Raw genomic sequence first — 27,745 nt, forward strand, 5'->3', positions numbered from 1 at the left:
GAATGCAGAGACTGAAGGACCTTCGATGACATTGCGATCAGGTGACCGGTCACCTGACTGCTCATGTGACCGCGACGTCATCGAAGGTCCTTCACTCTCTGCATTCTCAGGAACGGAGGCAGACACTTGCAGCGGTGACAGCCAGGGTTCGTCAGAGGGTGAGTATATCTATGTTTTTTTATTTGTATTCTTTATTTTTTACATGAATATGGATCCCAGGACCTGAAGCAGCGTTTCCTCTCCTCCAGACCCTGGGAGCCATACGCACCGCACACGCCGAAGATGACTGGGAACACCTCCGATTCCGATTTCCGATATCACAAAAATATCGGAACTCGGTATCGGAATTCCGATACAGCAAATATTGGCCAACACCCGATATTTGCAGTATCGGAATGCTCAACATTACTCACTGATACTTCAAATCGGCAATTAAGGTCAATTTCCTGAAGGTCATCTCATTCAAAACACTGATGCAATATATGGTATTTTGCACCATAGAATCCACCGCAAAATGGCTGGGAACATGCTGTATCCTGAATTAGGCATTGCTAAGAAATAATTACAATAGGAATTAAGTTTTTTTTCCTGGAGTCTAAAATTAAAAACTATTTAGAAACTTTTTGATTATTGAAGGAAAGATTAAATTCTGTAATAATTGTTTCATAGAAGTAACCTTGATTTTATTAGTATACCATTGACTTGTTTTTTGCTTGTTTTTTGAACATGATTAGATCTAATAAAAAGTAGTATAAGTTTAATAGTCCTATAGATAAGATAGACAACACCCACGTGTTATCTGCAAAGACTGATAAGTATTCACTTTATTAAGTTTAAGTAAGTAGGCTTGTTTGAGCAAAGAACTATTTTTATTGTATAAATTATTTGCATTTCTGCAAGGAGTTTCTATGTTCTCCCCGTGTTTGCGCGGGTTTCCTCCGGGTACTCCGATTTCCTCCCACATTCCAAAGACATACTGATAGGGAATATAGATTATAAGCCCCATTGGGGACAGCGGATGATAATGTGTGCAAACTGTAATGCGCTGCAGAATATGTTAGCGCTATGTAAAAATAAAGATTATTATTATTTATTATTATTAACTTAGGTTTTAATTGCTCATACAGATCTGAAATACATTTAAAGCACCTATTACTGGACCAGAATTATGGATCCCTATGTATGAGCTTACTCTATTTGGTTTTAAGGGAGTTGCCTGATACGTGGCTTGGCTTGTATAAATATCGAAAGTAATCACTTGCTTTATTTTAAAATACTTTACTATTCTCTGTATACATCTAATCCCTGTATCTCTTTTTTTACATTTATTCCTGTGACTCCCCTCAAATGGGATGTCGAAGGATGATGACCCTGCAGTCACTTTTCCACAGCTTCTATCACCCCCCTTATTCAGAACGTCATCATGTGGCGCTGTACACATTTATGCTAGAATATTTCATCACTGTTCTCTGAAAACATGTGGAATCAATCGCAGTGATGGACATAGGGAGAAGTACCCTCAGCTTCTTTCACTACCACTACACTTCTTCTGTACTCTATGACTATTTTACTAAAACAAGATGTCTTCATGGTGCAGTCATAGAGGCAGGGTAAGTAACTTTAACACTGACTCACAGCCTCTGTCACTGACCTAAAACAAATTGTCATCAGGGAGTGGTGATAGAAGCAGGGTAAGTGACCAAAGAGCGTCCCCAGCTTCTAGCACTGCCCTGAAATGAATAATCATTAGAGGATATTGATAAAAGCAGGATGAGGGACAGGAGTACAGCCCCTTGATGACGATTCATTTCACTGAATGAAGACAGAAGCTTTGGCTAGTGCTACTGTCACTCATGATCTCTCAATTTAATGAAAAATATGGTGGGGACAAAAAATGTGTGTCAGCAGTGAAAGAAGCTAAGGTCAGCTCTACCTGCCTCTATCACCACTGTTGATTCAAGACATCATCCGGAGACAGAGGCAATAAAAGCTGTGGTAAGTGACCGAATTGTCACTGCATAATGATGTCCTGCTCCAGGGGGTGATAGAAGCTGCTGGGAAATGACTGCAAGGGCTATCTTTCAATGATAATGAGGCTAGTTGGATGTCGTAAAAAAAACAAATTACAAAAGTACCATATTTTTCCACTTTATAGAATAAAAAAATCTTGCTACAGAGTGTTAGGTGTCGAGTTCCCGCCGCTGCACAGGGGGAAACTCGAACCATGTCTGCTGCGGTCTCCCATTCTCCTCCAGCCGCATCGGTCCCGGCGTCTGGCTCAGCCTGATACTGTGCGAACGGTTACTGCTACCTTTCCAGGCTCTGCCTTTGTAGTCAGCACTGGTCAGTGGCGAGCAGGCTTTTCTCGGACTAAGTCCTGCTTTTCACGCCCTGTAGCAGCTCCTATTGGTCCACCAGGAAAGTCCTGAAGAGCTGCAACTATAAAAGCTTTGCATGGCCGTACGGCCATGCGCTGGCATCAAATGTGTTAGGCTTATGCCAGTGAATACTATACCACTCTATATATATGTGGTGTGAGGCTGTAGCTTTGGGACTGTACATTCAGGTAGGCAGCTAGCATCAGTGGGGTAATTAGCCTCTAACCATCTAATTCCTTCATGTGTGCAGTTAGCACAGAAGAGCTCCAGAGCAAGCACAACCCTAGTTAGGGTAATAGTTTTGTGTACAGTGCGACTCTCTGAGGCAACAGAGATTGCTTGCAGATCACACGGGGTGAGGTTTAACCCACATGTGACTCACTCATCTTCTTGCCGGCAGACAGCACACTGGTCTACCTTTTTTGTAAAGCCATACAGCCACTGCGTATGGGCTCTGCTCGTCTGGACTACTTTATATTATCCACGGACTTGTTAGCTGTTTTTTGGCCATTTGGCCATTAAGAACTCCCCTGATGAATCTCCGCGATTGGAGAAGAAACGCGTAGGGAGGCGTTATTTTCATCTACATCTAACATTTATTGGAGGGTGTCCGTAGTGGGGCTGATTTGGGCCTGTCCTTGTTAGGACAGGAGTCATTGCTGGGGCACGACAGGGGCTTAGGAAACAGGTCCCCTGCTTCCATTTCTTCATCCCACAACTATTGGACCCTCCCAGGGATCCTGCATCATTGGTATGGGGACCCTTTGTCCATGATTGGTGAGATCAAACCATTTTTTATATGAGCACAGTTTTCGGCGTGAGCACTTATTTATTTCCTTTGTATTGTTTTGTCCACTCTTTTAATATTTTTAGTAAAAGTTATGTTTTATTCTATTGGGTTATGCTCTTCTAGCTGTTTCCATAATTTACCCTAAGAGTAGTGCAACAGTTTGGTCTTTTTCCAGCTGAAGCTGTCTTACTAACCCACATGTGAGCTCAGAGTTTATCCGCCATTACTTTGCAGCAGATATCTCTGCCTGGTGGACCCCGGGCTGCGAACGCACCTTGTAGCTACCTATCTATACTCGGTGCATTCCGCTAGCCCTAACAGTATGCTAGTGCCAGGGTCTGGCACAACAGCAATTGCAGGGGTACATCCAGCAGCTGGAGGGCAGGTTGACGGCTCTCAAGCATGCAACCTCAACTGTGCGTGTTACCGCAATAGCTGTTCAGGCTGCTAGCGTGGCTGAAGCAACTTTATCCACTGCCACCCCTGTTCCGATCTTATCCCACCTCCCGCTGCCAGAGAAATACTCTGGTGACAGTAAATAATGTAGGGGTTTCGTGAGCCAGTGGGGTATACACCCCGAGCTCCTGGCTGCACGTTTTCCCACAGAGTGGGTAAAAGTGGGATTCATTATTTCTCTTCTGTCGGACAGGGGAGTGGAGTGGGCTACGCCTCTGTGGCATTGCGACGATCATGTGGTGCAGAGTGCTACTCGGTTTTTGAGCACTCTGAAACAGGTCTTTTTAGGACCTCAAGTCACCCATGATACGGTGCTCCAACTGCTGGCATTGACTCAGGGTTCGTCCATGGTCAGCCATTTTACCGTCCACTTCGGACTTTAGCATGCAAGCTGGAGTGGCCGGATAAAGCCCTCATCCCAGTATTTTGGAGGGGGCTGGCTGACCATGTGAAGGATGCTTTGGGCACTAGGGATATTCCCGCCCCACTGGAGGAGCTCATAGCAGTATCAACTCGCATCGACCTTTGTTTTAAAGAGCGAAGGTTGGAGCGAGCCCAGTGTAGGCAGAGGTTTTGGCTGGCTCCCACCTTCGCCAAACCTCTGGAATCTCCGGTCCAGGCGTCCGAGTCCCATGAGGCCATGGAGGTGTCACGAGTGGGATCTAAGTCCCGGAGCGCTCGTGCACTTAAGGTCTGTCATATTTGCCAGCAGTCAGGACACTTTGCCTCCAGGTGTCCTCAGCCGTCGGGAAAACGTCAACGTCTAGTGGTAGTCGGAGTAGGTACACTAGACATGGCGACGTTTTACTCCAAATTGTCCTTCAAGGGGACAATTACCATAGGCCCATCCACTCTTATGGTAGAGCTTTGCATGGACTCCGGGGCGGAGGGCAATTTTATGTCATCTGCTTTCGCCCAATGACACGCAATACCCCTGGTGATGCTCGCCAAACCTGTGATTGTTCGAATGGTAAATGGGTCGACACTACCTTCACAGATTACACACCAAACCATTCCATTCACTCTTTCCATGTCTCCATCTCATCAGGAGATTATTTCCCTACTACTTAATCCCGAGGGAATTGATGAGGTCCTGTTGGGGATACCATAGCTACGCTACCACTCTCCTCATATAGAGTGGTCCTCAGGGAGAATTCTGGGATGCAGTAAATCCTGTGAGGGTAGATGTCAGAGGGAGTGCGTTCAGGTTGCTACAACTGAGGTTCTCGCACATCTTTCCACTCTCCTCAAGCACTATTGGCCCTATGCGGACGTGTTCTCCAAAAGGGCTGCGGAGACCCTTCCGCCTCACCACCGCTATGACTGTCCTATTGACCTCTTGCCTGGTGCAGAGCCTCCCCGGGGTCAGTGTCACCTGCAGGGGCTGTGTTCTTCTTCGCGCAGAAGAAGAGTGGAGAACTACATCCATACATAGACTACAGGGGTCTTAACGCCATCACCGTTATGAATAAGTACCCACTAACCCTGATATCTGAGCTCTTTGATGAGCTACGGGGAGCAAGGGTATTTACTAAATTAGATCTGCGGGGTGCTTACAACCTGATTTGCATCCGTGAGGTGGACGAATGGAAGATGGCTTTTAACACCAGGGATGGGCACTATGAATGAGCCCTTCGGGCTCTGTAATGCCCCATCCATTTTCCAAGACTTTGTGAATGACATCTTCCGGGATATGCTCACCACCTCGATCGTATTCTATCTGGATGATATTCTCATCTACGCTCCCGATATTGACTCCCACCGGAGAGATGTTTGCAAAGTCTTCGACCTCTTACGGGCAAACTCCCTCTACACCAAGTTGGAGAAGTGTGTGTTTGAGCTGGAGTCCTTGCCTTTCCTGGGCTATATCATCTCTGCCAGGGATTGGCTATGGATCCTGCCAAACTACAGGCTGTGAAGGACTGGCGGGAACCCCATTCTCTTAAAGCGGTGCAGCGCTTTATGGGGTTCATTAATTACTATCGCCAATTAATTCCCCACTTCTCAACTTTGGTAGCTCCCTTGGTTGCCCTCAGCAAGAAGGGAGCAACCCCCAAATTATGGTCAGGGGAGGTCTCCCTGGCCTTTCTTGCTATTAAGTCACACTTTGCTAGCGCTCCCATCCTACATCGCCCCGATATAGATCAGCAGTTTATAATGGAGGTAGATACCTGGTCCATTGGTGCTGGAGCGGTCTTTTTCCAAAAGCAAGGTTGGAAGCATCCTTGCTTCATCTTTTCCAAGACTTTCTCACCAGCAGAGAGGAATTAATCCATCGGGGACAGGGAGTTGCTAGCCATGAAGTTGGCTTTCTCAGAGTGGAGACACTTCCTGGAGGGGGCTCGCTTTCCCTTCCAAGTTACAGACCACAAAAATTTGGTGTACTTGCAGACAGCCCAGCGGCTAAATTCTCACCAGGCCAGTTCCTTTTCACCCTCGATTTTCTATCCAGGGATAAGAACATTTGTGTCAACACTCTCTCTCGCTCCATAGTGTCATCAGAGGAGGAGTAGGAGCCTCGTCTTATTGTCCCTTCTGAGAGCCTGAGAACTGTGGCTCCGGTTTTGCTAGAGTCTGTGCCCCTGTGCAAGACTTTTGCACCATCTAATATGCGACCAGAGGTTCTCTCTTGGGCTCATTCGTCCAGGGTGGGTGGACATTTTGCGACCAAGAAGACATTTGAGGTTCTGGCGAGGACATAATGGTGGCCGCATATGGCTCGTGACGTCGGGGATTATATTCGGGCGTGTGTCTCCTGTGCCAAGAATTGGTCTCCTCAGCAACAGCCTGCTGGGCCACTTTACCCCCTGCCGGTGGCAAACAGTCCCTGGGAGATGGTCAGGATGGACTTCGTGGTGGGCTTATCTAAGTCTCGTACTGTAGCTGCATCCTTATCTGGGTAGTCACCGATCATTTTTCTAAAATGGTGCACTTGGTGCAGCTTCTACGGTTACCTTCTGCACGGGTCTTGTTCATAAAACATATTTTCCGTCTGCATGGCATGCCTGACAAAATTGTCAGTGACCGGGGTCCCTAGTTCAAGTCTCGGTTTGGGAGAGAGCTCTGTCGTTTCCTCTGCATTGAGCTGAATCTCTTATCTGCATACCATCCCGAGACGAATGGGTTGGTAGAGAGGGCCAACAAGACTCTTGTAACATACCTGCAACATTTTGTCTCTGCTAAGCAGGATGACTGGGCATCTTTGCTACCTTGGGTGGAATTTGCTTTGAACAATGCCATAGCCAACTCCACTGGGCAGACTCCATTTCTCCTTAATTATGGCCAGCATCCACATGTCCCAGTGCCCATGCCCATGTCATCCACTGATTCCAGGGTGGCAGACAGGGCAGTGGAGGGGCGTGACATTTGGGACCACACACAGGATGCCATTCTGGCCTCCAAGGCGAGAATGAGGGTTTCTGCCAATGCACACCGGCGCCCCACTCCGACCTTCGCTCCTGGTGACTTAGTGTGGCTCTCCGCCTGTAACATCAGGCTGCGAGTTGAGTCCAATAAGTTTGCGCCTTGCTACATAGGCCCTTTCAAGGTTCTGGAACAGGTCAACCCTGTGGTCTACCGTTTGGCTATTCCTCCCCACCTTGGTATCACAGACACCTTTCATGTTTCCCTTTTAAAGCCCGACTATATGTCCCAGTTTTCCGAGTCATCTGCCAGGACATCGGGTTCATCCACGGATGAGTACGAGGTAAACTCTATCTTGAGGTGCAAGGTGGTACGTGGCAAGAAATACTATCTGGTGGACTGGAAGGGTTACGGCCCAGAGGACAGAACCTGGGAACCTGTGGAGCACATTCGGGCTCCGCTGCTCATTGCAGCCTTTGAGCGTAGCGAGGCTCAAGGAGTAGGGGGCCCTAGAAGGGGGGGCAATGTTAGGTGTCGAGTTCCCGCTGTTGCACAGGGGGAATCTCGAACCATGTCTGCTGCTGTCTCCCATTCTCCTCCAGCCACAGTGGAACCTGCTCGGTGGAGACGTCGGTCCCAGCATCTGCCTGATACTGTGCGAATGGTTACTGCTGCCTTTCCAGACTCTGCCTTTGTAGCCATCACTGGTCAGCAGTGAGCAGGCTTTTCTGGGACTAAGTCCTGCTTTTCACGCACTGAGCATTCCCACGGGAGGTCCTCTTATTGGAGGTCAGGGGTCAAACGCTCAGTCCCTGTAGCAGCTCCTATTGGTCCACCAGGAAGGTCCTGAAGAGCTGCAACTATAAAAGGTTCGCATGGCCATGTGCTAGTATCATATGTGTTTGGCTTATGCCAGTGTATACTATACCACTCTATTCATATGTAGTTTGAGGCTGTAGCTGTGGGACTGTACACTCAGGCAGGCAGCTAGCGTCAGTGGGGGCAATTAGCCTTGGCTTAGCATCTGGTTCCTTCATGTGTGCAGTTAGCACAGAAGAGTTCCAGAGCAAGCACAACCCTAGTTAGGGTAATAGTTTTCTGTACAGCGCGACTCTGTGAGGCAACAGAGATTGCTTCCAGTTCACACGGGGTGAAGTTTAACCCACATGTGAGCTTACAGTTTATATGCCGTTACTTTGCAGCAGATATCTCTGCACGGTGGACCCCGGGCTGCAAACGCACCTTGTAGCTACCTATTTATGCTCGGTGCGTTCCATTAGCCCTAACACAGAGTGACTGTATTATAAAGTCCAGAGGCAGTATCCTATGATGACACAGCATCATTCTCCATTGCTGAGACAACTATCTAGCATCACAGTTCTTTCTCCTCCAGCTTAATGCTGATCAGTCTAATCAGTGTAGGGATGAGTGAAAACTACAAGGTCCTGCACATCACAAAAGCTATATGTACGGTACAGGTCCTGACTATGTTGTAGTGCAGAAACAATGTAGAAGAGGTGTTTGAATTGATGTAGCAGAGATGTGTATCATGTTATTGCAGGTCTGTGTGTGTGTGTGTGTGTGTGTGTGTGTGTGTGTGTGTGTGTGTGTGTGTGTGTGTGTGTGTGTGTGTGTGTGTGTGTGTGTGTGTGTGCTGTTTATTATTGTGGCAAAACCGTGTGCACAATATATCACAAAAGTGAGTACACCCTTTATATTTTTGTAAATATTTTATTATATCTTTTCATGGGACAACACTGAAGAAATGACACTTTGATGCAATGTAAAGTAGTCAGTGTATAGCTTGTATAACGGTGTACATTTGGTGTGCTTTATAAATAATTCAAGACACAGCTATTAATGTCTAAACCAGTAGCAACAAAAGTGAGTACACCCCTAAGAGACAATGATCAAATTGTTCCCAAAATGTCAATATTTTGCGTGGCCACCATTATTCCGGACAGCACGGTGGCTCAGTGGATAGCACTGCAGCCTTCCAGTGCTGGAGTCCTGGGTTCAAACCCCACCAAGGACAACAGGAGTTTGTATGTTCTCTCTGTGTTTGCGTGGGTTTCCTCCGGGTTCTCCAGTTTCCTCCCACACTCCAAAGACATACTGATAGGAAATTTAGATTGTGAGCCCCATCGGGAACAGCGTGATAATGTTGGCAAAACTGTGAAGCACTGCGGAATATGTTAGCGCTATATAAAAATAAAGATTATTAATATTATTTCAAGCACTGCCTTAACTCTCTTGGGCATGGAGTTCACTAGAGATTCACATGTTGCTACTGGAATCCTCTTTCACTCCTTCATGACTACATCATCCTGCGCTCCTCCACCTTCTGTTTGAGTATGTCCCACAGATACTCAATAGGGTTTAGTTCTGGAGACATTCTTGGCCAGTACAGCATGTTTACTGATCACTGCAGTGTTTGCTGTCATAAACCAGAGGTCACTTTTCAACACAGGTCTATGAGAGCCTCATTGAGAGCTTGTGACAGATATTTCTGACTTCCGGTCAGTCAGAAGTTGTGGTCACAAGATGGTATTCAGGACCAAAGAGACGTTGGGAAGAGGTGAAGATGGCGGGTGGTTGAGTATAATATCAGGTGCAGGGCCCTTACATTAGTAGCACCGCTCTAGCGCTAAAATTGCAAATAATGCTGGAGAGGTGCTTTGAGGGTTCTGTCACAATCTTAAGATATATGAAGTCTAGCTATGATATCTCAAGCTTGGTGTGGCTTTCTTAATTTAAGTATATTAGTGGGCTTACTTTTTTATGTAATACACATAAACAGCTTTTTTATATATATGTTTTAAAGGAATCTGTCAATAGTTTTGTGCCTCTTAATCTAAGAGCAGCATAATGTAGAGGCATAGAACCTGGTTCCAGTGATGTGTCACTTACTGGGCCGTTTGCTGTAGGTTTAGTAAAATCACTGTTTTATCAATATGAGATTACCACTAGAGGACTAGTAAACCAGCTGCCAGGTAGTGCTCCATATTCATGAGCTCTGTATATCCCTTCCCTATCGATTGGCAACATTCTGCATACATTACCCATGGGCAGAAAACTGTCTATTAGTGTTGCAGGCAGGGTTATGCAGAGCTCAACATTCAGAGAACTGCTAAATCTGTAGCAGATAAAAGAGTGATTTATCAGAATGACAGCATGCAGACTAGTAAGTGACACATCGCCAGTAAGTGACTCATTGCTGGAATCAGGGTACCTGCCCTATATGATGCTGCTCTCTAATGGGGTAGCAAAACCATGATGACAGATAATATAAAGCTGTAGCACGTTCTATTTACACAGCTAGTGAGAAAATTATCTACTATATCCTATTCACTGTTGATGCGGTACAGTAAATGGTCAGCACCGCCCAATGTTAGAGGTGCCTGATAGTAGACCATAAAATACGATAAAGATATAATTAGGCACACTCTGGGGAGTCTGATGCAACAAGGTGTTTAATACATACAGGATTCACAATGTTCACAAACGTTTCGGTCTGCAAACGACCTTCATCAGTGTTCTCTATAGCTAATCGGAGAAGGGTATGTGAAATAGACCCTTGAGAGAAAGATATTGCATTAAAAAAAATGTTTAATTTTTTTTTATTTGGGTAGACAGGCAATCCTGTTGAAAGAGGGCTAGGACAGCCGATCAGGTTAGAAACAGCTGGAGAGCAGGAGGGAGACGCGGTATCCACCGCAAGTCTGGTATCGGTGATCGGTGACCGATACCAGACTTGCGGTGGATACCGCGTCTCCCTCCGGCTCTCCAGCTGTTTCTAACCTGATCGGCTGTCCTAGCCCTCTTTCAACAGGATTGCCTGTCTACCCAAATGAAAAAATAAAAAAATTTGCTGCAATATCTTTCTCTCAAGGGTTTATTTCACATACCCTTCTCCGATTAGCTATAGAGAACACTGATGAAGGCCGTTTGCAGACCGAAACGTTTGTGAACATTGTGAATCCTGTATGTATTAAAAACTTTGTTGCATCAGACTCCCCAGAGTGTGCCTAAGTATATCTTTATCCTATTCACTGTTGATGACATACTGTAATTAGATATATGTCTGAAAACTCCAAGACTTTCACATTGGCATGCATAAATGTCTACATAGTTTTGATTTTATGTATTAAAATCTTATTACACTCCTCAGTACTGAAGTAGCAACACCAATAAGGAAATGTCATGGAATTATAAAAAACACAGGATCAATAGATATGTTAAAAATTTGCAAATGTTGAAAACAACATTTTCAAATCATCTCGATTTACTTAGTATCGATTATAATAGTAACATATCTATATATGGAGCGCCCTCGCGGACAGTGGGGTACTCGGTACCGGGTCCTTTGGTTCTCAGGGGGATGTCACAGTGGCTGACCCAGTCTGTGGCCTGTGGGACATCCGTGTTAAAGGGAAAAGGTCTTTAAAGGGATATGTTCATGATGCCACCTGTGGTATTCGGTCAGGGTGACCGACGCTGCTTTAAGGGGTCCACTGGCGTGATGTTATGGCAGCTAGATGGTATACCTTCCCACAGGTGAAGTATGTCCCTAGGGCTTCCCAGTGTGTAGATGGTGGATGGAGTGAGGCGCAGTGAAGAACGAGGACACAAGGTTGCAGTCTCTTTACCTTTTACTGAAGGCTTCAGTATCCACAGTCCAGAGCACAGATCACAGGGCTATCAGAGTCCAGCCGGTTTGGAGGCAAATCCAGAGTCCCCTTATCCAGGTGGAAATCAGTAGCCTTCCTCTAGCACCTGGGTGTTGTAGTACCTTACTGATAAGCCTCTCATAAGGTCCTCACAGATGTTGTAGATATTAGGTCTCTCTCTCTGTCCCCCAGATGGATAGGACAAACCCGTATGACCGGTGGCTTGAGGCTTTTTACAGGGACTCTATCATGCCCCGGCCTCTCGTGGGTGCCACCTTGCCTCCTGGGTGTAGGGGCGGATCAGTAACTTGCAATTAGCTGTCCTGCTGGTCTCTGGAGCAAGGCATAAAGGACTGTTGCTCCCTCAGTGTTCTAGCTACAGGGATCTTGCGCCTCTGAAGGAGGCAGCCTGTGTAGGGCAGAACTCCTTCTGTTATCCACTCCTTTGCTATGACTTCTTCACCCTCTCTACAATGCAGTTCTCTTGTTGTGTCCTTTCTTAGGAACTGCTGCACTCAGGGCAGATGCAGCTCTGTGTCCCTCTGTCTCAGCCTCTGACAGGCTCCCACCCCTGTCAGGGACCAACTACCTGAGCAAAGCTCAGCCAGCAACTGCCTAACTTCCTCTCCAGGCAACCAGTTTTACCTAAGTGTGAAGAGTGCCCTAATAAATAGGAGCATAGCTCCCCCTGGTGGACTGGAGTATGAAATGTGTTGCATGTTTTTGATACCTGGCAAAGAGATCTCCTTCATTGCCTCCAAACGTAACATCACTCCCCCTAGAGGAGAATGATATCACTGCAACAACCAGGACCCTGGGGCACTGCATATACACATGCTTTAATACCTTGGCATGGTTGAGGCCATTCCAAGGGTGCACTTATTTACACATCAATCAGAGTGCTTTTTATGCACATCAAGGGCAATGTTTATTACATTAAAGTATGAATTCCATAAGGGGTAAGTCCTACAATTTGACCACCTGGTTTGTTTAAATAGTGTTTTTGAGGTGGCAGACTACTTTTGAAACAATTTCTTGCTTCAATGCATAAAATCCCCAATATAAATACAGAGATAAATGATAAACTTTATAAACAATGGAAGATGGTCCTTTTACCAGTACAGGGAGTCAGCACTGGTCACTATAAAATAAATACAACTATTTCATTTGTGATCCAAAGAGAGGAACACATAGTTATTGAAAGTTATAATGTCACTACCACCTAGCGTTAATAACTAATTGATGGATTTAAAAATATTCTTTGCGATATGCTTTTCTAAACATTTTAACCCCCTTAATGACCTAACCAATTTTGACCTTAATGACCAAGCCAAATTTTACAATTCTGACCACTGTCACTTCATGAGGTTATAACTCTATAATGCTTAAACGGATCCCACTGACTCATGATATTGTTAAAAGTTCTTCAATATGACTTACATTTATTTGTGAAAAATATAAACATTTGGAAAACTTTGCAATTTTCAGACTTTTAATTTTTATGACCTTAAATCAAAGTTATGTAATACAAAATAGTTAATAAATATTTCCCACATGTCTACTTTACATCAGCTCAATTTTTGAAACATATTTTGTTAGGAAATTAGAAGGGTTAAAAGTTGACCAGCGATATCTCATTTTACCAACAAAATTTGCACAACCATTTTTTTAGGGACCACGTTACATTTGATGTGACGTTGAGGGGCATGTATGACAGAAAGTATCCCAAATTACACCATTCTAAAAACTAAACCCCTCAAGATGATGAAAACCATATTCAAGACATTTATTAACTAGTGTTGAGCGATACCGTCTGATATTTGAAAGTATCGGTATCGGATGGTATCAGCCGATATCTGAAAAATATCGGATATCACCGATACCGATATCCGATACCAATACAAGTCAATGGGACACAAATATCGGAAGGTATTCCTCTATGGTTCCCAGGGTCTGAAGGAGAGGAAACTCTCCTTCAGGCCCTGGGATCCATATTCATGTGTAAAATAAAGAATAAAAATAAAAAATATTGATATACTTACCCTCGGACGCGCCCTGGTTGTAACCGCTGCAACTGCCATGATTCCCTTCCTAAGAATGAGCGCGTAAAGGACCTTCGATGACGTCGCGGCTTGTGATTGGTCGCGTGACCGCTCATGTGACCGCTCACGTGACCAATCACAAGCCTCGACGTCATCGAAGGTCCTTCACGCGCTCATTCTTAGAAACAGAAGCATGGCGGTTGCAGCGGTTACAACCAGGGTGCGTCCGAGGGTAAGTATATCAATATTTTTTATTTTTATTCTTTATTTTACACATCAATCTTCATCCCGATACCGATTTCTGATATCGCAAAAATATCGGAACTCGGTATCGGAATTCCGATACCGCAAATATCGGCCAATACCCGATACTTGCGGTATCGGAATGCTCAACACTATTATTAACCCTTGAATTGCTTCACAGGAGCTGAAGCAATGTGGAAGGAAAAAATGAACATTTAATTTTCTATATAAAAAATTATGTTATACTCAAACTTTTTTTATTTTTACAAGGGTAACATAAGAAAATTGACCCCACAATTTGTTGTGCAAGTTCTACTAAGCACGTCTATACATTATATGTGGGGGAAATCTACTGTTTAGGTGCACAGCAGAGCTCAGAAGGGACGGAGCGCCATTTAACTTTTTGAATGTGAAATTTGCTGGAAGAATTAGCAGACACCATGTTTTGTTTGGAGAGCCCCTGATATGCCTAAACAATGGAACCCCCCACAAGTGACCCCATGTCGGAAAACTCACCCCTCAAGGATTTTATCCATTGGTATAGTGAGCATTTTTACCTACAGATATGACATAGAATTTGAAAACATTAGGTTGTCAAATTGAATATATCATCATTAGTGTTGAGCACAAGTTCTCGCTACTCCAGTTTGCATCCGGTGCTCAGGTATGCACCAAATACCGTGGTTGCATAAGTGACATGCTCAAGTCCCTGACTTGCTTGTTTCGTGGCTGTTAGGCACCCAAAAACAATGCGGTGTCTGTGATACTCGGCACACATCCGAATACCAGATGCAAACTCAAGTAGCGAGCACTTGCGCTCAACACTAGCCGCCATATCTTCATTTTTTTTTTAATTTTGGGAAAAAAAACTATTCTAACCCCAACCCTCACTTTACCCCCATCATTAACCCTAACAAAACCATATCTAAAACCCTAACCTCAACCCTAACACAACCCCAACCCAAACCTTAACCCCAACTTTAGGCACAACCCTAACCCTATCCCCAACTGCAAATTAAAAAAATATATATTTTATAATTTTTATCTAAGTATGGGGTGACAGAGGGGGATTTGAGTTACTATTTTTTTCACTAAAATCCCTTTGATCACAGTGATCAAAGGGAACCAATAGGAAAAAATTTCTATTGTTGCCGGGTACCAGACGGCAAATCTCGGCTGGCGCACTGTGTATGCGCCTGCCATTTTTTTCCAGGAAGATGACGCCGAGCCGGTAGACAGATCAGGAGGGCCCATGGATGGTGGCGGTATCAGGGTGTCTCGGGGAGGCATCATTTCTCTCTCCTCTAACATGTATAACATGTCAGAAGAGAGAGAAATCATTGTATCAGTGTGCAAACATTTTTTTGTCATTGTTTTTATTCATTGAATAATGACAATCACGTGTTCGGGGACTGGAAAATTTGGCCCTGATCATGTTCTCCGATGTCTCGGCTATCTCTGCTACCCACGGTAGCCAAGACCCCTGAGATTTTCCGACTCTGGAGGGTGCTACTGCATTATTCCCAATCTTCATTTTTTTAAATGGCAATGAGGGAATAAGGCCCTTAATGGCTGCCATTTTAATGCGTATCGGCGGGTTTAATGAACATTGAGGCAAATCCTATTGTTCAGATTTCTAATCTTGCATTCTATTGATCTGGTTTTTAGTATATTGATATGGTGCTTTATACGTAATTAGCAACTAGTTATATCTCTGTTTGTTTCAAAATGATGTCCATTAACTTATATAGTAGAGGAGGACAATATCATATTGACTGTCTGTGCTGCCGGAAATGAGAAGTCTTTTGCATTCCAAGATGGTTCTTTAATGCTTCAACTCGTTTAGGCACCAGTTCTTCTTTTAACTGTTATATGTGTAAAAGTAAATATAATTACAAAAATTATGACTTTTTGTCCAATTTAGTGTCACATGATAATACAAAAATTCAGCATTTCACTACAGAATGTTCAGGGATTCATTGATAGCAAATATTTATTTTTGAAGATTATTTGACATTTTTCATAATTGTGATTCACACATTATTTGAGATAAATGATCTTCCAGCTTTTGTGTACACATGTTCTTTACAATGTGAAGTATGAATTTAAGATAAGCTGAGATAAGTTTCTTAGACTAGATATGTCACTTACAAGGTATGCTTTAAGATTGCCTACATTGAAAAAAAAGAGAAAAACATGACAAACAGTTCTGATAAGAATATTCCACTGAGCATTCCAAGACTATCACAAGTATTACCTCCAGCCACCATAAAAAAGGAGGTAAAGGTATAAAGTAGCATGCAGACGCATTTCGCCAGCTCCTCCTTCAGCTGAGATTTCATTTCAAAGATTTGTCTATCACTACTTATGAGGATTAGGGGATAGATCTTGTTACTTGAAGTCTGACGGACTTCTAGTTTCTTGAGTCACAATGAAGATGATCAATTCAGTAATGGACATGGAAATGGCCAACTATAGTGATGTACTAGATCCAACCTATACATCTCTGGAATTTGAAAATATGCAACTACTTTACAGTGGAGGTGGTAAGATGACTTATTTACTATGTATTTGTTAAATATTTACTCATTTATGATGTTTTATAGGTTTTCATTGGGTCGAACGATTTAATTTTACTTTTATTTTTATACATGGCATAACTTGATTGCTTCGGTATAAAGAAAAGATTTCAAAATACAAAGCAATTTGAAATTGTATATAATTCTACTCTATGTATTGTACAAAATTATGACATACAGCACAAGTCTGATGTCAATATAAGAAATAACCATATCAATTTTCAAGCAGATCTTTAGGAATATTGATGGATCCCACCAATTTATAATGGAACGTCAAGTTTCCATCAGGGTTCTGGCATTTTTCATAGCAAGAAAGTGTGACAGACTACATTATTCTTACTATCAAAAGTAAAAAGGCAGATGTGAACAATGTAGTAATAATAGAAATATTATTTTGTACTCTGATTGTTTACATTCCGCAGAGATTGTCATCGCTTGTATCAGCCTTAACCTTAATGGGTCCTCTCTATGGCTGATTTAGTAACATAACATAGTAACATAGTTAGTAAGGCCGAAAAAAGACATTTGTCCATCCAGTTCAGCCTATATTCCATCATAATAAATACCCAGATCTACGTCCTTCTACAGAACCTAATAATTGTATGATACAATATTGTTCTGCTCCAGGAAGACATCCAGGCCTCTCTTGAACCCCTCGACTGAGTTCGCCATCACCACCTCCTCAGGCAAGCAATTCCAGATTCTCACTGCCCTAACAGTAAAGAATCCTCTTCTATGTTGGTGGAAAAACCTTCTCTCCTCCAGACGCAAAGAATGCCCCCTTGTGCCCGTCACCTTCCTTGGTATAAACAGATCCTCAGCGAGATATTTGTATTGTCCCCTTATATACTTATACATGGTTATTAGATCGCCTCTCAGTCGTCTTTTTTCTAGACTAAATAATCCTAATTTCGCTAATCTATCTGGGTATTGTAGTTCTCCCATCCCCTTTATTAATTTTGTTGCCCTCCTTTGTACTCTCTCTAGTTCCATTATATCCTTCCTGAGCACCGGTGCCCAAAACTGGACACAGTACTCCATGTGCGGTCTAACTAGGGATTTGTACAGAGGCAGTATAATGCTCTCATCATGTGTATCCAGACCTCTTTTAATGCACCCCATGATCCTGTTTGCCTTGGCAGCTGCTGCCTGGCACTGGCTGCTCCAGGTAAGTTTATCATTAACTAGGATCCCCAAGTCCTTCTCCCTGTCAGATTTACCCAGTGGTTTCCCGTTCAGTGTGTAATGGTGATATTGATTCCCTCTTCCCATGTGTATAACCTTACATTTATCATTGTTAAACCTCATCTGCCACCTTTCAGCCCAAGTTTCCAACTTATCCAGATCCATCTGTAGCAGAATACTATCTTCTCTTGTATTAACTGCTTTACATAGTTTTGTATCATCTGCAAATATCGATATTTTACTGTGTAAACCTTCTACCAGATCATTAATGAATATGTTGAAGAGAACAGGTCCCAATACTGACCCCTGCGGTACCCCACTGGTCACAGCGACCCAGTTAGAGACTATACCATTTATAACCACCCTCTGCTTTCTATCACTAAGCCAGTTACTAACCCATTTACACACATTTTCCCCCAGACCAAGCATTCTCATTTTGTGTACCAACCTCTTGTGCGGCACGGTATCAAACGCTTTGGAAAAATCGAGATATACCACGTCCAATGACTCACCGTGGTCCAGTCTATAGCTTACCTCTTCATAAAAACTGATTAGATTGGTTTGACAGGAGCGATTTCTCATAAACCCATGCTGATATGGAGTTAAACAGTTATTCTCATTGAGATAATCCAGAATAACATCCCTCAGAAACCCTTCAAATATTTTACCAACAATAGAGGTTAGACTTACTGGCCTATAATTTCCAGGTTCACTTTTAGAGCCCTTTTTGAATATTGGCACCACATTTGCTATGCGCCAGTCCTGCGGAACAGACCCTGTCGCTATAGAGTCCTTAAAAATAAGAAATAATGGTTTATCTATTACATTACTTAGTTCTCTTAGTACTCGTGGGTGTATGCCATCCGGACCCGGAGATTTATCTATTTTGATCTTATTTAGCCGGTTTCGCACCTCTTCTTGGGTTAGATTGGTGACCCTTAATATAGGGTTTTCATTGTTTCTTGGGATTTCACCTAGCATTTCATTTTCCACCGTGAATACCGTGGAGAAGAAGGTGTTTAATATGTTAGCTTTTTCCTCGTCATCTACAACCATTCTTTCCTCACTATTTTTTAAGGGGCCTACATTTTCAGTTTTTATTCTTTTACTATTGATATAGTTGAAGAACAGTTTGGGATTAGTTTTACTCTCCTTAGCAATGTGCTTCTCTGTTTCCTTTTTGGCAGCTTTAATTAGTTTTTTAGATAAAGTATTTTTCTCCCTATAGTTTTTTAGAGCTTCAATGGTGCCATCCTGCTTTAGTAGTGCAAATGCTTTCTTTTTACTGTTAATTGCCTGTCTTACTTCTTTGTTTAGCCACATTGGGTTTTTCCTATTTCTAGTCCTTTTATTCCCACAAGGTATAAACCGCTTACACTGCCTATTTAGGATGTTCTTAAACATTTCCCATTTATTATCTGTATTCTCATTTCTGAGGATATTGTCCCAGTCTACCATTTTTCATAAGATTTCATAAGATATTAATTACCACTAGTAAGTTTTTGGAGTATAGTAAGAAATTTAGTGACTACAAACAAAGGATGAGCATTCAAAGTTCAGGGATGTAGGTCAAGAATGCTGCAGGGTGACAGAACTAATCACTTAGCTACCAAGAGGTAAATCATGAAAATACTACATTTTGGTACATGACACAGCTGTAAGAGCAATGAGACTATGGAACTCTCTGTATGATGTAATGAGTGATTCCCTACTAATATTTCTGAGGGGACTGGATGCCTTTCTTGAAAAGTATAATGTTACAGGGTATATATACTAGATTCGTTGATTGGGCGTTGATCCAGGGAACTAGTCTGATTGCCGTATGTGGAGTCGGGAAGGAATTTTTTTCCCCAATGTGGAGCTTACTCTTTGCCACATAGTTTTTTTTGTGCCTTCCTCTGGATCAACATATTACAGCAAGTTCGGTTAGGATATGGGTTGAACTAGATGTTACAATTTAACATTAAAATCAATTTAAAACTAAGCAATACAGAACACAATGAAATGTATTGATCAGAAACTGTGTACACCATAAAGTGTAATTCTAAAAAATTAAAATTAAAAATTAAAGTGGGAAAACATTGTCCACAAATTTTAAATATATTATTAATAGGCCTCTTGTCGTGGAAGGAAAAAAAAAATATACTCACATACTAGACCGGCGCTGATCTTCCAAACACCATATTGTGTCCTCTGCCATTCTCATAGCATCAGGTTATTGCTGCTGCCAATCAGCTGTGATGCTAGAAAATGGATGAAAACTTAAATATGTTGTCCAGGACTTTATGTTTTACTACTAGATGGTGGCCCGATTCCAACGCATCGGGTATTCTAGAACATGCATGTCCACGTAGAATATTGCACAGCCACGTAGTATATTGCCCAGTGACTTAGTATATTGCCCAGCCACGTAGTATATTGCCCAGCCACGTAGTATATTGCCCAGTTACATAGTATATTGCACAGTCACATATTATATTGCCCAGTGATGTAGCATATTGCCCAGCCACGTAGTATATTACCCAGCCACGTAGTATATTGCACAGCCACGTAGTATATTGCACAGCCATTAGTATATTGCACAGCCACGTAGTATATTGTGCAGCCACGTAGTATATTGCCCAGCCACGTAGTATACTGCCCAGTCACATAGTATATTGCCCAGCCATGTATGTCACAGGTTAAAAAATAAAAAATAAACATACTCACCTTCCGATTTGAGGGCCCCTTGTAGTTCTGTCGCCTGTGCGCGGTGCACGCGGCAGCTTCTGGTCCCAGGATGTGATGACATCGCGGTCAAATGACCGTGACGTCAGGGCAGGTCCTTCTCCTGCAGGACCTGTGATGACATCGCGGTCACATGACTGTGACGTCATGGCAGGTCCTTGTCGCATACCATCCTTAGCACCGGAATCTGCCGCTTGCATGGAGCGGTCACCAGAGGAGCGGGAAAGGCGGCGGAAGGTGAGTATATAATGATTTTTTATTTTTTAATTATTTTTAACATTAGATCTTTTTACTATTGACGCTGCATAGGAAGCATCAATAGTAAAAACTTGGTCACACAGGGTTAATAGCGGCAGTAACGGAGTGAGTTACCCGCGGCATAACGCGGTCCGCTACCGCTGGCATTAACCCTGTTTGAGCAGGGACTGCGGGGAGTATGGAGCGGGCGCCGGGCACTGACTGCAGGGGAGTAGGGAGGGACTAATCGGACTGTGGCCGTCACTGATTGGTCGCGGCAGCCATGACAGGCAGCTGGTAAGACCAATCAGCGACTTGGATTCCATGACAGACAGAGGCCGCGACCAATGAATATCCGTGGCAGACAGAAGGACAGACAGAAAGACGGAAGTGACCCTTAGACAATTATATAGCAGATGAGCCTAAAACAATACAGGCAGGTAGTTGCTAATAGAGGAAATTACCTGCCTGTCGTACCCAGCGCCTGCTCAGAGTGGTCAGTAATCACTCTTACCGGCGATTAAGCTGCTCCATGTCAACAGAGAAGCTCTTTTGCTTCCCGGCTGCTCTGTCAATGAGGTATGACTTTCGGCTAATTTACAGCTGACTTCACCCAATGATAGGCATCAGGCAGGCAGCTGTCAATCAGTATGATGTCTTCGGTCACAACCCATCAACAGAGCAGAGAGGACGAGAAGCCACTGCTCTGTTGATGTGACATCAGCAGAAGCGCTGAATCCCTGGGCAGGAGCGATTTGTGACCGCTCTGTGCCGGCAGAGATTAGTGTCAGACGCAACAGGCAGGTAATTAGCAAATATATGCATGTTAGTTCTAAGGCACATTGTTATAAAAAATAGTTCCAGATAACCCCTTTAAATGACATGCATGCCATATTAGGCCTTCTTCACACATCCATTTTTTATGTCCGGTCTGTATTTGAGGAGCTGAAATGCGGACATACGCATACCCATTTTATTCAATGGTGGTGCACACTTCAGGCTTTTCACGTAGACCGTGTATCCCAGTGAAAAACCCACAGACATGTTGTTTTCTTGTGCAGCACAGACACAATGCGAGTGCAACACTGATGACTTATGGATGGCATCCATGTTTTATCAGTGTGACACGTACCGGCCCCTGTGCAGTACAGTCCACACTGTTCCATGTGCTGATAAGCTGCTGGAGGCAGCTCCCATCATTGTCGCCTGGTCACGCTGAAATCAGTGTGACCAGGAGGCAATGATGGGAGTTGTACTCAGCAGCAGCTTTATAACTCCTGTGTAAAATAAAGAATTACTTTTAAAAAAATGTAGTGGGCTCCTGCGCAATTTTCATAACCAGCAGAGGGAAAGCCCATGGTTGGGAACTGATTTTAAGAATCTGCAACAAGGGACAATATGGTTCCCAGGCTATTAATAACAGCCCTAAGCTGTTTACTTAGCCTTTCCTGGCGAATTTATTTGAATCCTTTATTTGAAATAATACAAAACAACCTGTTTTACAAATTTATTTAAAAATAAAAAAGCACAGCTATATTCTCCTTACACCCAGTCCACTGAAGCCCTTGTTACCTGTAAGAAATCTATTTATATAATTGCCTTGTAAAGTTTTCATATCCTGTTCTGTCCAGATGTCACCGTATCCCAGAATTCCAAGTGGAGGAAGTTCACCGACCGCCATATTGGGACACCCAAGTGATGGGTGTCTCAACATGGAAACTGCTGCTGGTACCAACCTATTGTGCGGTACCACCAGCGGAATACCCTCGCACCACACACATACACACACACACTCTATATGCCGTATGCACCACACTAACACACTCACACTCACACACTCATACACTCATACACTCACATTCACACTCACACACTCTCACACTCTCACAACACACTCACGCAGCTTCTTGTGCGATACCACCAGCGGAACACTGTCGCACCACACACACACTCTATATGTTGTACGCACACACTCTCACACACACTCACATTCACACACTCATATTCTCACACTCACTCTTACACACTCACACTTACACACTCACACACACTCACACCCACAATCTCTCTCCCACTCGCACACACTCACACACTAACACTCACACATTCACACTCACATTCACACTCACACACTCACACACATTTACACTTACACACTCACATACTCACACACTCACGCTCACATTCACACTCACACACTCAAACTCACACACTCACATTCACATTCACACTCACACACAATCACACTCACACACAATCACACTCACACACAATCACACTCACACACACTCTCACACACTCACGTAGCCTCTTGTGCAGTACCACCAGTGGAACACAGTCACAAACACGCCGCCACCGGGATCAGCCGAATGATTCACTGATTGCCGCCATCTTTGTACAGAAGGCGTACATGCGCTGTTTAAATGTGACCGCCACTATTTGTTTGCACAAAGATGGCAGCGGTCTGATTTACTGCACCTGCATGAATTATGGGCAGGTGCAGTGAATAATTCGGATGATCCAGGCGGCAGATGCACAAGTGTCTACTGGCAAAGGAAGCCGGTCACATTAAAGGGGTTTTCTCACAAACGCAAGTTCATTTTAAAAATTGACTGTATCTCACCATGTATGAAGCATACCACATCTCCCCGGCTGGGGAGGAAGCAAAAAATAATACTGACTTTACAGCAAGGGATCACAGTGGATTCATTTTGTGAGGCCAAAATATTAAAAAAAATACACAGCTCAAAAAAATAATGGGAACACTCAATTAACACTTCCTAGATCTGAATGAATGAAATATTCTCATTGATTACTTTGTTCTGTACAAAGTTGAATGTGCTGACAACAAAATCACACAAAAATCATCAATGGAAATAAAATTTATAAACCAATGGAGGCCTGGATTTGGAGTCACACACAAACTTAAAGTGGAATGTAATGTCCTTAAAACAAGTCAAAATGATGCTCAGTATTGTGTATGGCCTCCACGTGCCTTTATGACCTCCCTAAAATGCCTGGGCATGTTCCTCATGAGGAGGTGGATGGTCTCCTGAGGGATCTCCTCCCTGACCTTGACTAAAGCATCTGCCAACTCCTGGACATTCTGTGGTGCAACGTGACATTGATGGATGGTGCGAGACATGATGCCCCAGATGTGTTTAATCGGATTCAGGTCTGGGGAACGGGCAGGCGAGTCTATAACTTCAATGCCTTCATCTTGCAGGAACTGCTGATACATTCCAGCCACATGAGGTCTGGCATTGTCCTGCATTAGGAGGAACCCAGGGCCAATCGCACCAGCATATGGTCTCACAAGGGGTCTGAGGATCTCAACTCGGTGCCTAATGCCAGTCAGGCTACTTCTGGTGAGCACATGGAAGGCTGTGCCATCCTCCAAAGAAATGCCACCCCACACCATTACTGACCCACTGCCAAACCGGTCATGCTGAAGGATGTTGCAGGCAGCAGATCGCTCTTCATGGCATCTCCAGACTCTGTCACGTCTGTTACCTGTGTTCAGTGTGAACCTGCTTTCATCTGTGAAGAGCACTAGTGGCGAATGTGCCAATCCTGGTGTTCTGTGGCAAATGCCAAGCATCCTGCATGGTGAAGGGCTGTGAGCACAACCCCCATCTGTGGACGCCAGGCACTCAGACCATCCTCATGAAGTCGATTTCTAACTGTTTGTGCAGACACATGCACATTTGTGGCCTGCTGGAGGTCATTTTCCAGGGCTCTGGCAGTGCTCCTCCTGTTCCTTCTAGTACAAAGCTTGAGGTAGTGGTCCTGCTGCTGGGTTGTTGCCTTCCTATGGCCCCTTCCACATTTCCTGGTGTACTGACCTGTCTCCTGGTAGCGCCTCCAGCCTCTGGACACTACACTGACAAACACAGCAAACCTTCTTGCCACAGCTCACATTAATGTGCCATCCTGGATGAGCTGTACTACCTGTGCCACTTGTGTGGGATGTAGAGTCCGTTTCATTCTACCACGAGTGTGAAAGCACAACCAACATTCAAAAGTGTTACTGGGAAAGTACACCTAACCACAAACATGTGGACAAGTGCTTGTGGGCAGGGATGCTACATCTCACTAATGGCAAACTGGGATAACGTAGTGGAAGCCGGGACCCAGTCGGACTTTGGGATGGAACACGTCCTCCTGACACTGAGGATTGCGGGTCCTACGTCAGTCAGTATTGCCCCCACAGTCTACAGCTCCTGCACCTCCTCCTCCTCTTCAGCCTCCATTTCCCAAATCAACACATCAGTCACAAGCTGGAGGTACTGAAGCACTGCCTCAGCCAAGCATCAACAGGCTGTAATGAAGCTAATATGCTTAAGTGACAAACCGCACAATGCTGAAGAGTTGTGGATAGCTCAGATCTATGGCTGGTACTGCTGAACCTACAGCCAGGTATGGTCAATGACAATGGCTGGAACCTGGTGGCAGCTCTGAGGCGATGCGAGCTCACACACGTACCATGTCTGGCCCATGTGCTTAACCTCATTGTTCAATGAATTCTCAAAAGCTACCTATAGCTGCTGGATCTGGTTGTAAATGTACGCCACACGTGTGGCCATTTTAGAAAGTCATTTACAGCTTCCGCTGCCCTTGTTGTGCTTCAGCAGCATTTGCAGCTTCCGGCTCACTGACTGTTGTGTGATGTCCCCATGCATTGTAACTCTACACTGCAGATGTTGTAAAGAATTTGTGAGCAAAAGAGGGCAGTTGTTGACTACCATCATCAACAAGGTCATCGTTATTAAGTTCAGACTCCACACATAAGACCTCAGGAGTGGACATGGATTTCAGACATATGTACCATCCTACAAAACTTTGAGGAGCCCACCAAGATGGTGAGCAGCGATGATGCCATAATTAGAGTCACCATCCCTCTTCTCTGTGTTCTGAAATTTTGGACAGCCCTGCCACTCACTGCATATGGAATAACAGTGTAAGAGACCAACTGTTTAATAATGGGAGCAACAAAGCATAGCCAGCTGATGGGTCTATAAGAATAGTGAGGGCCGACTGCTGGCCTTATAAAAATAGACTTTTTGACTTTCAGAGCCCCTCCTTCATAAATGAAACAAGAAATGTCTGATGATGTGTCACACACCACATGGCCAAATAAGGTTGTAAAATGTTAAAATGATAATTCTCAGTGCATGCATTTGTCTTGGTTGAAAGCAATACTAAAGTTTTAAAACGCATCAAAAACGCTACTTGTGAACATAGCCCAATTGGTAGAGAAACATTTTTGTTTTGGGTTTTTTATTTTGCCTTACATACAAATCATTACCCTGGAAAGGATGTCCCTTAACAATATTTCCACATTCATTTTGGTTTCGTTTTTGTATGTTTTATTGAGCGCCTGTAAAAATGACAAAAGACTCTGACAACATTGTTCACAGCTGTGACCTGGGAGTCAGAAATGCTTCCAGGGGTATTCCCCATGATGTTCCCATGTCATTTGAGCACTGTTACCATTGATTTCTGATGGTTTTAGACCCTGAAAAGACCCCCGGAGGAGCCGCTGCAAAAATGCTCGGTTTTCATAGACTTACATTGGGCTTGTTGCTCGGGTCGAGCACCCGAGCATTCCAATTTGCTCAACCTGAGCAACGAGCAGCCGAGCATCTTAGTGCTTGCCCATCACTAGTGGTAAGTTATTTTTATCTCATTTAACCCCTTTCTGCCACTGGACGTACTATTCCGTCCATGTGGGGTGGGCCCTACTTCCCAACTACGGAATAGTACGTCCAGCGCGATCGGCCGCGCTCACGGGGGGAGCGCGGCCGATCGCGGCCGGGTGTCAGCTGCCTATCGCAGCTCACATCCGGCGCTATGTGCCAGGAGCGGTCACGGACCGTCCCCGGCACATTAATCCCTGGCACACCGCGATCAAACATGATCGTGGTGTGCCGGCGGTACAGGGAAGCATCGCACAAGGAGGGGGCTCCCTGCGGGCTTCCCCGAGCCCCCCGCAGCAAAGCGATGTGATCGCGTTGCTGCGAGGGTCTCCCTACCTCCCTCCCTGCTCCAGGCCCAGATCCAGGCCCAGGTCCAAGATGGCCGCGGCATCCGGGTTCTGCAGGGAGGGAGGTGGCTTACCAAGTGCCTGATCAGAGCAGGCGCTTGGTAAGCCTGCAGCACTGTAAGTCAGATCTGACAGAGTGCTGTGCAGATCACCGATCTGTGATGTCCCCCCCTGGGACAAAGTAAAAAAGTACAAAGAAAAATTTCCACAAGTGTCAAAAAAAAAAAAAAAAAAAATCCTAAATAATGAAAAAAAATATATATTATTCGCATAAATATATTTCTTTATCTAAATAAAAAAACAAACAATAAAAGTACACATATTTAGTATCGCCGCTTCCGTAATGACCCAATCTATAAAACTGTCCCACTACTAGTTAACCCCTTCAGTAAACACCGTAAGGAAAAAAAAAAAAAAGAGGCAAAAAACAACGCTTTATTATCATACCGCCGAACAAAAAGTGGAATAATTTGCGATCAAAAAGACAGATATAAATAACCATGGCACCGCTGAAAGCATCATCTTGTCCCGCAAAAAACGAGCCACAATACAGCACCATCAGTAAAAAAAATAAAAAAGTTATAGTCCTCAGAATAAAGCGATGCAAAAATAATTATTTTTTCTATAAAATAGTTTTTATCGTATAAAAGCGCCAAAACATAAAAAAATGATATAAATAAGGTATAGCTGTAATCGTACTGACCCGAAGAATAAAACTGCCTTATCAATTTTACCAAACGCAGAACGGTATAAACGCCTCCCCCAAAAGAAATTCATAAATAGCTGGTTTTTGGTCATTCTGCCTCACAAAAATCGGAATAAAAAGCGATCAAAAAATGTCACATGCCCAAAAATGTTACCAATAAAAACTTCAACTCGTCCCGCAAAAAACAAGACCTCACATGACTCTGTGGACCAAAATATGGAAAAATTATAGCTCTCAAAATGTGTAACGCAAAAAATATTTTTTGCAATAAAAAGCATCTTTCAGTGTTGACGGCTGCCAGTCATAAAAATCTGCTAAATAAC

General features: G+C 43.9%; 1 protein-coding gene across 3 annotated transcripts in view; it reads left to right on the top strand.

Moving 5' to 3' along the window:
• HNF4G (hepatocyte nuclear factor 4 gamma) overlaps positions 1–27,745 on the top strand; it is a 264,222-nt gene that overhangs the window by 129,231 nt on the left and 107,246 nt on the right. The window contains exon 1 of one of the 3 annotated variants that reach the window (XM_069731502.1): positions 16,265–16,488. The exons of 1 other annotated variant lie outside the window; for it this stretch is intronic. In XM_069731502.1, coding sequence (XP_069587603.1) covers positions 16,374–16,488 — 115 coding nt within the window. In that variant the 5' untranslated portion in view covers positions 16,265–16,373. Of the gene's footprint in view, positions 1–16,264; positions 16,489–27,745 lie in introns of those variants that run through there. One more of the 3 variants, XM_069731503.1, reaches the window with a different exon arrangement.

This window comes from Ranitomeya imitator, chromosome 6 (assembly GCF_032444005.1).
Source record: "Ranitomeya imitator isolate aRanImi1 chromosome 6, aRanImi1.pri, whole genome shotgun sequence".
In the NCBI taxonomy this organism is placed as follows: Eukaryota; Metazoa; Chordata; class Amphibia; order Anura; family Dendrobatidae; genus Ranitomeya; species Ranitomeya imitator.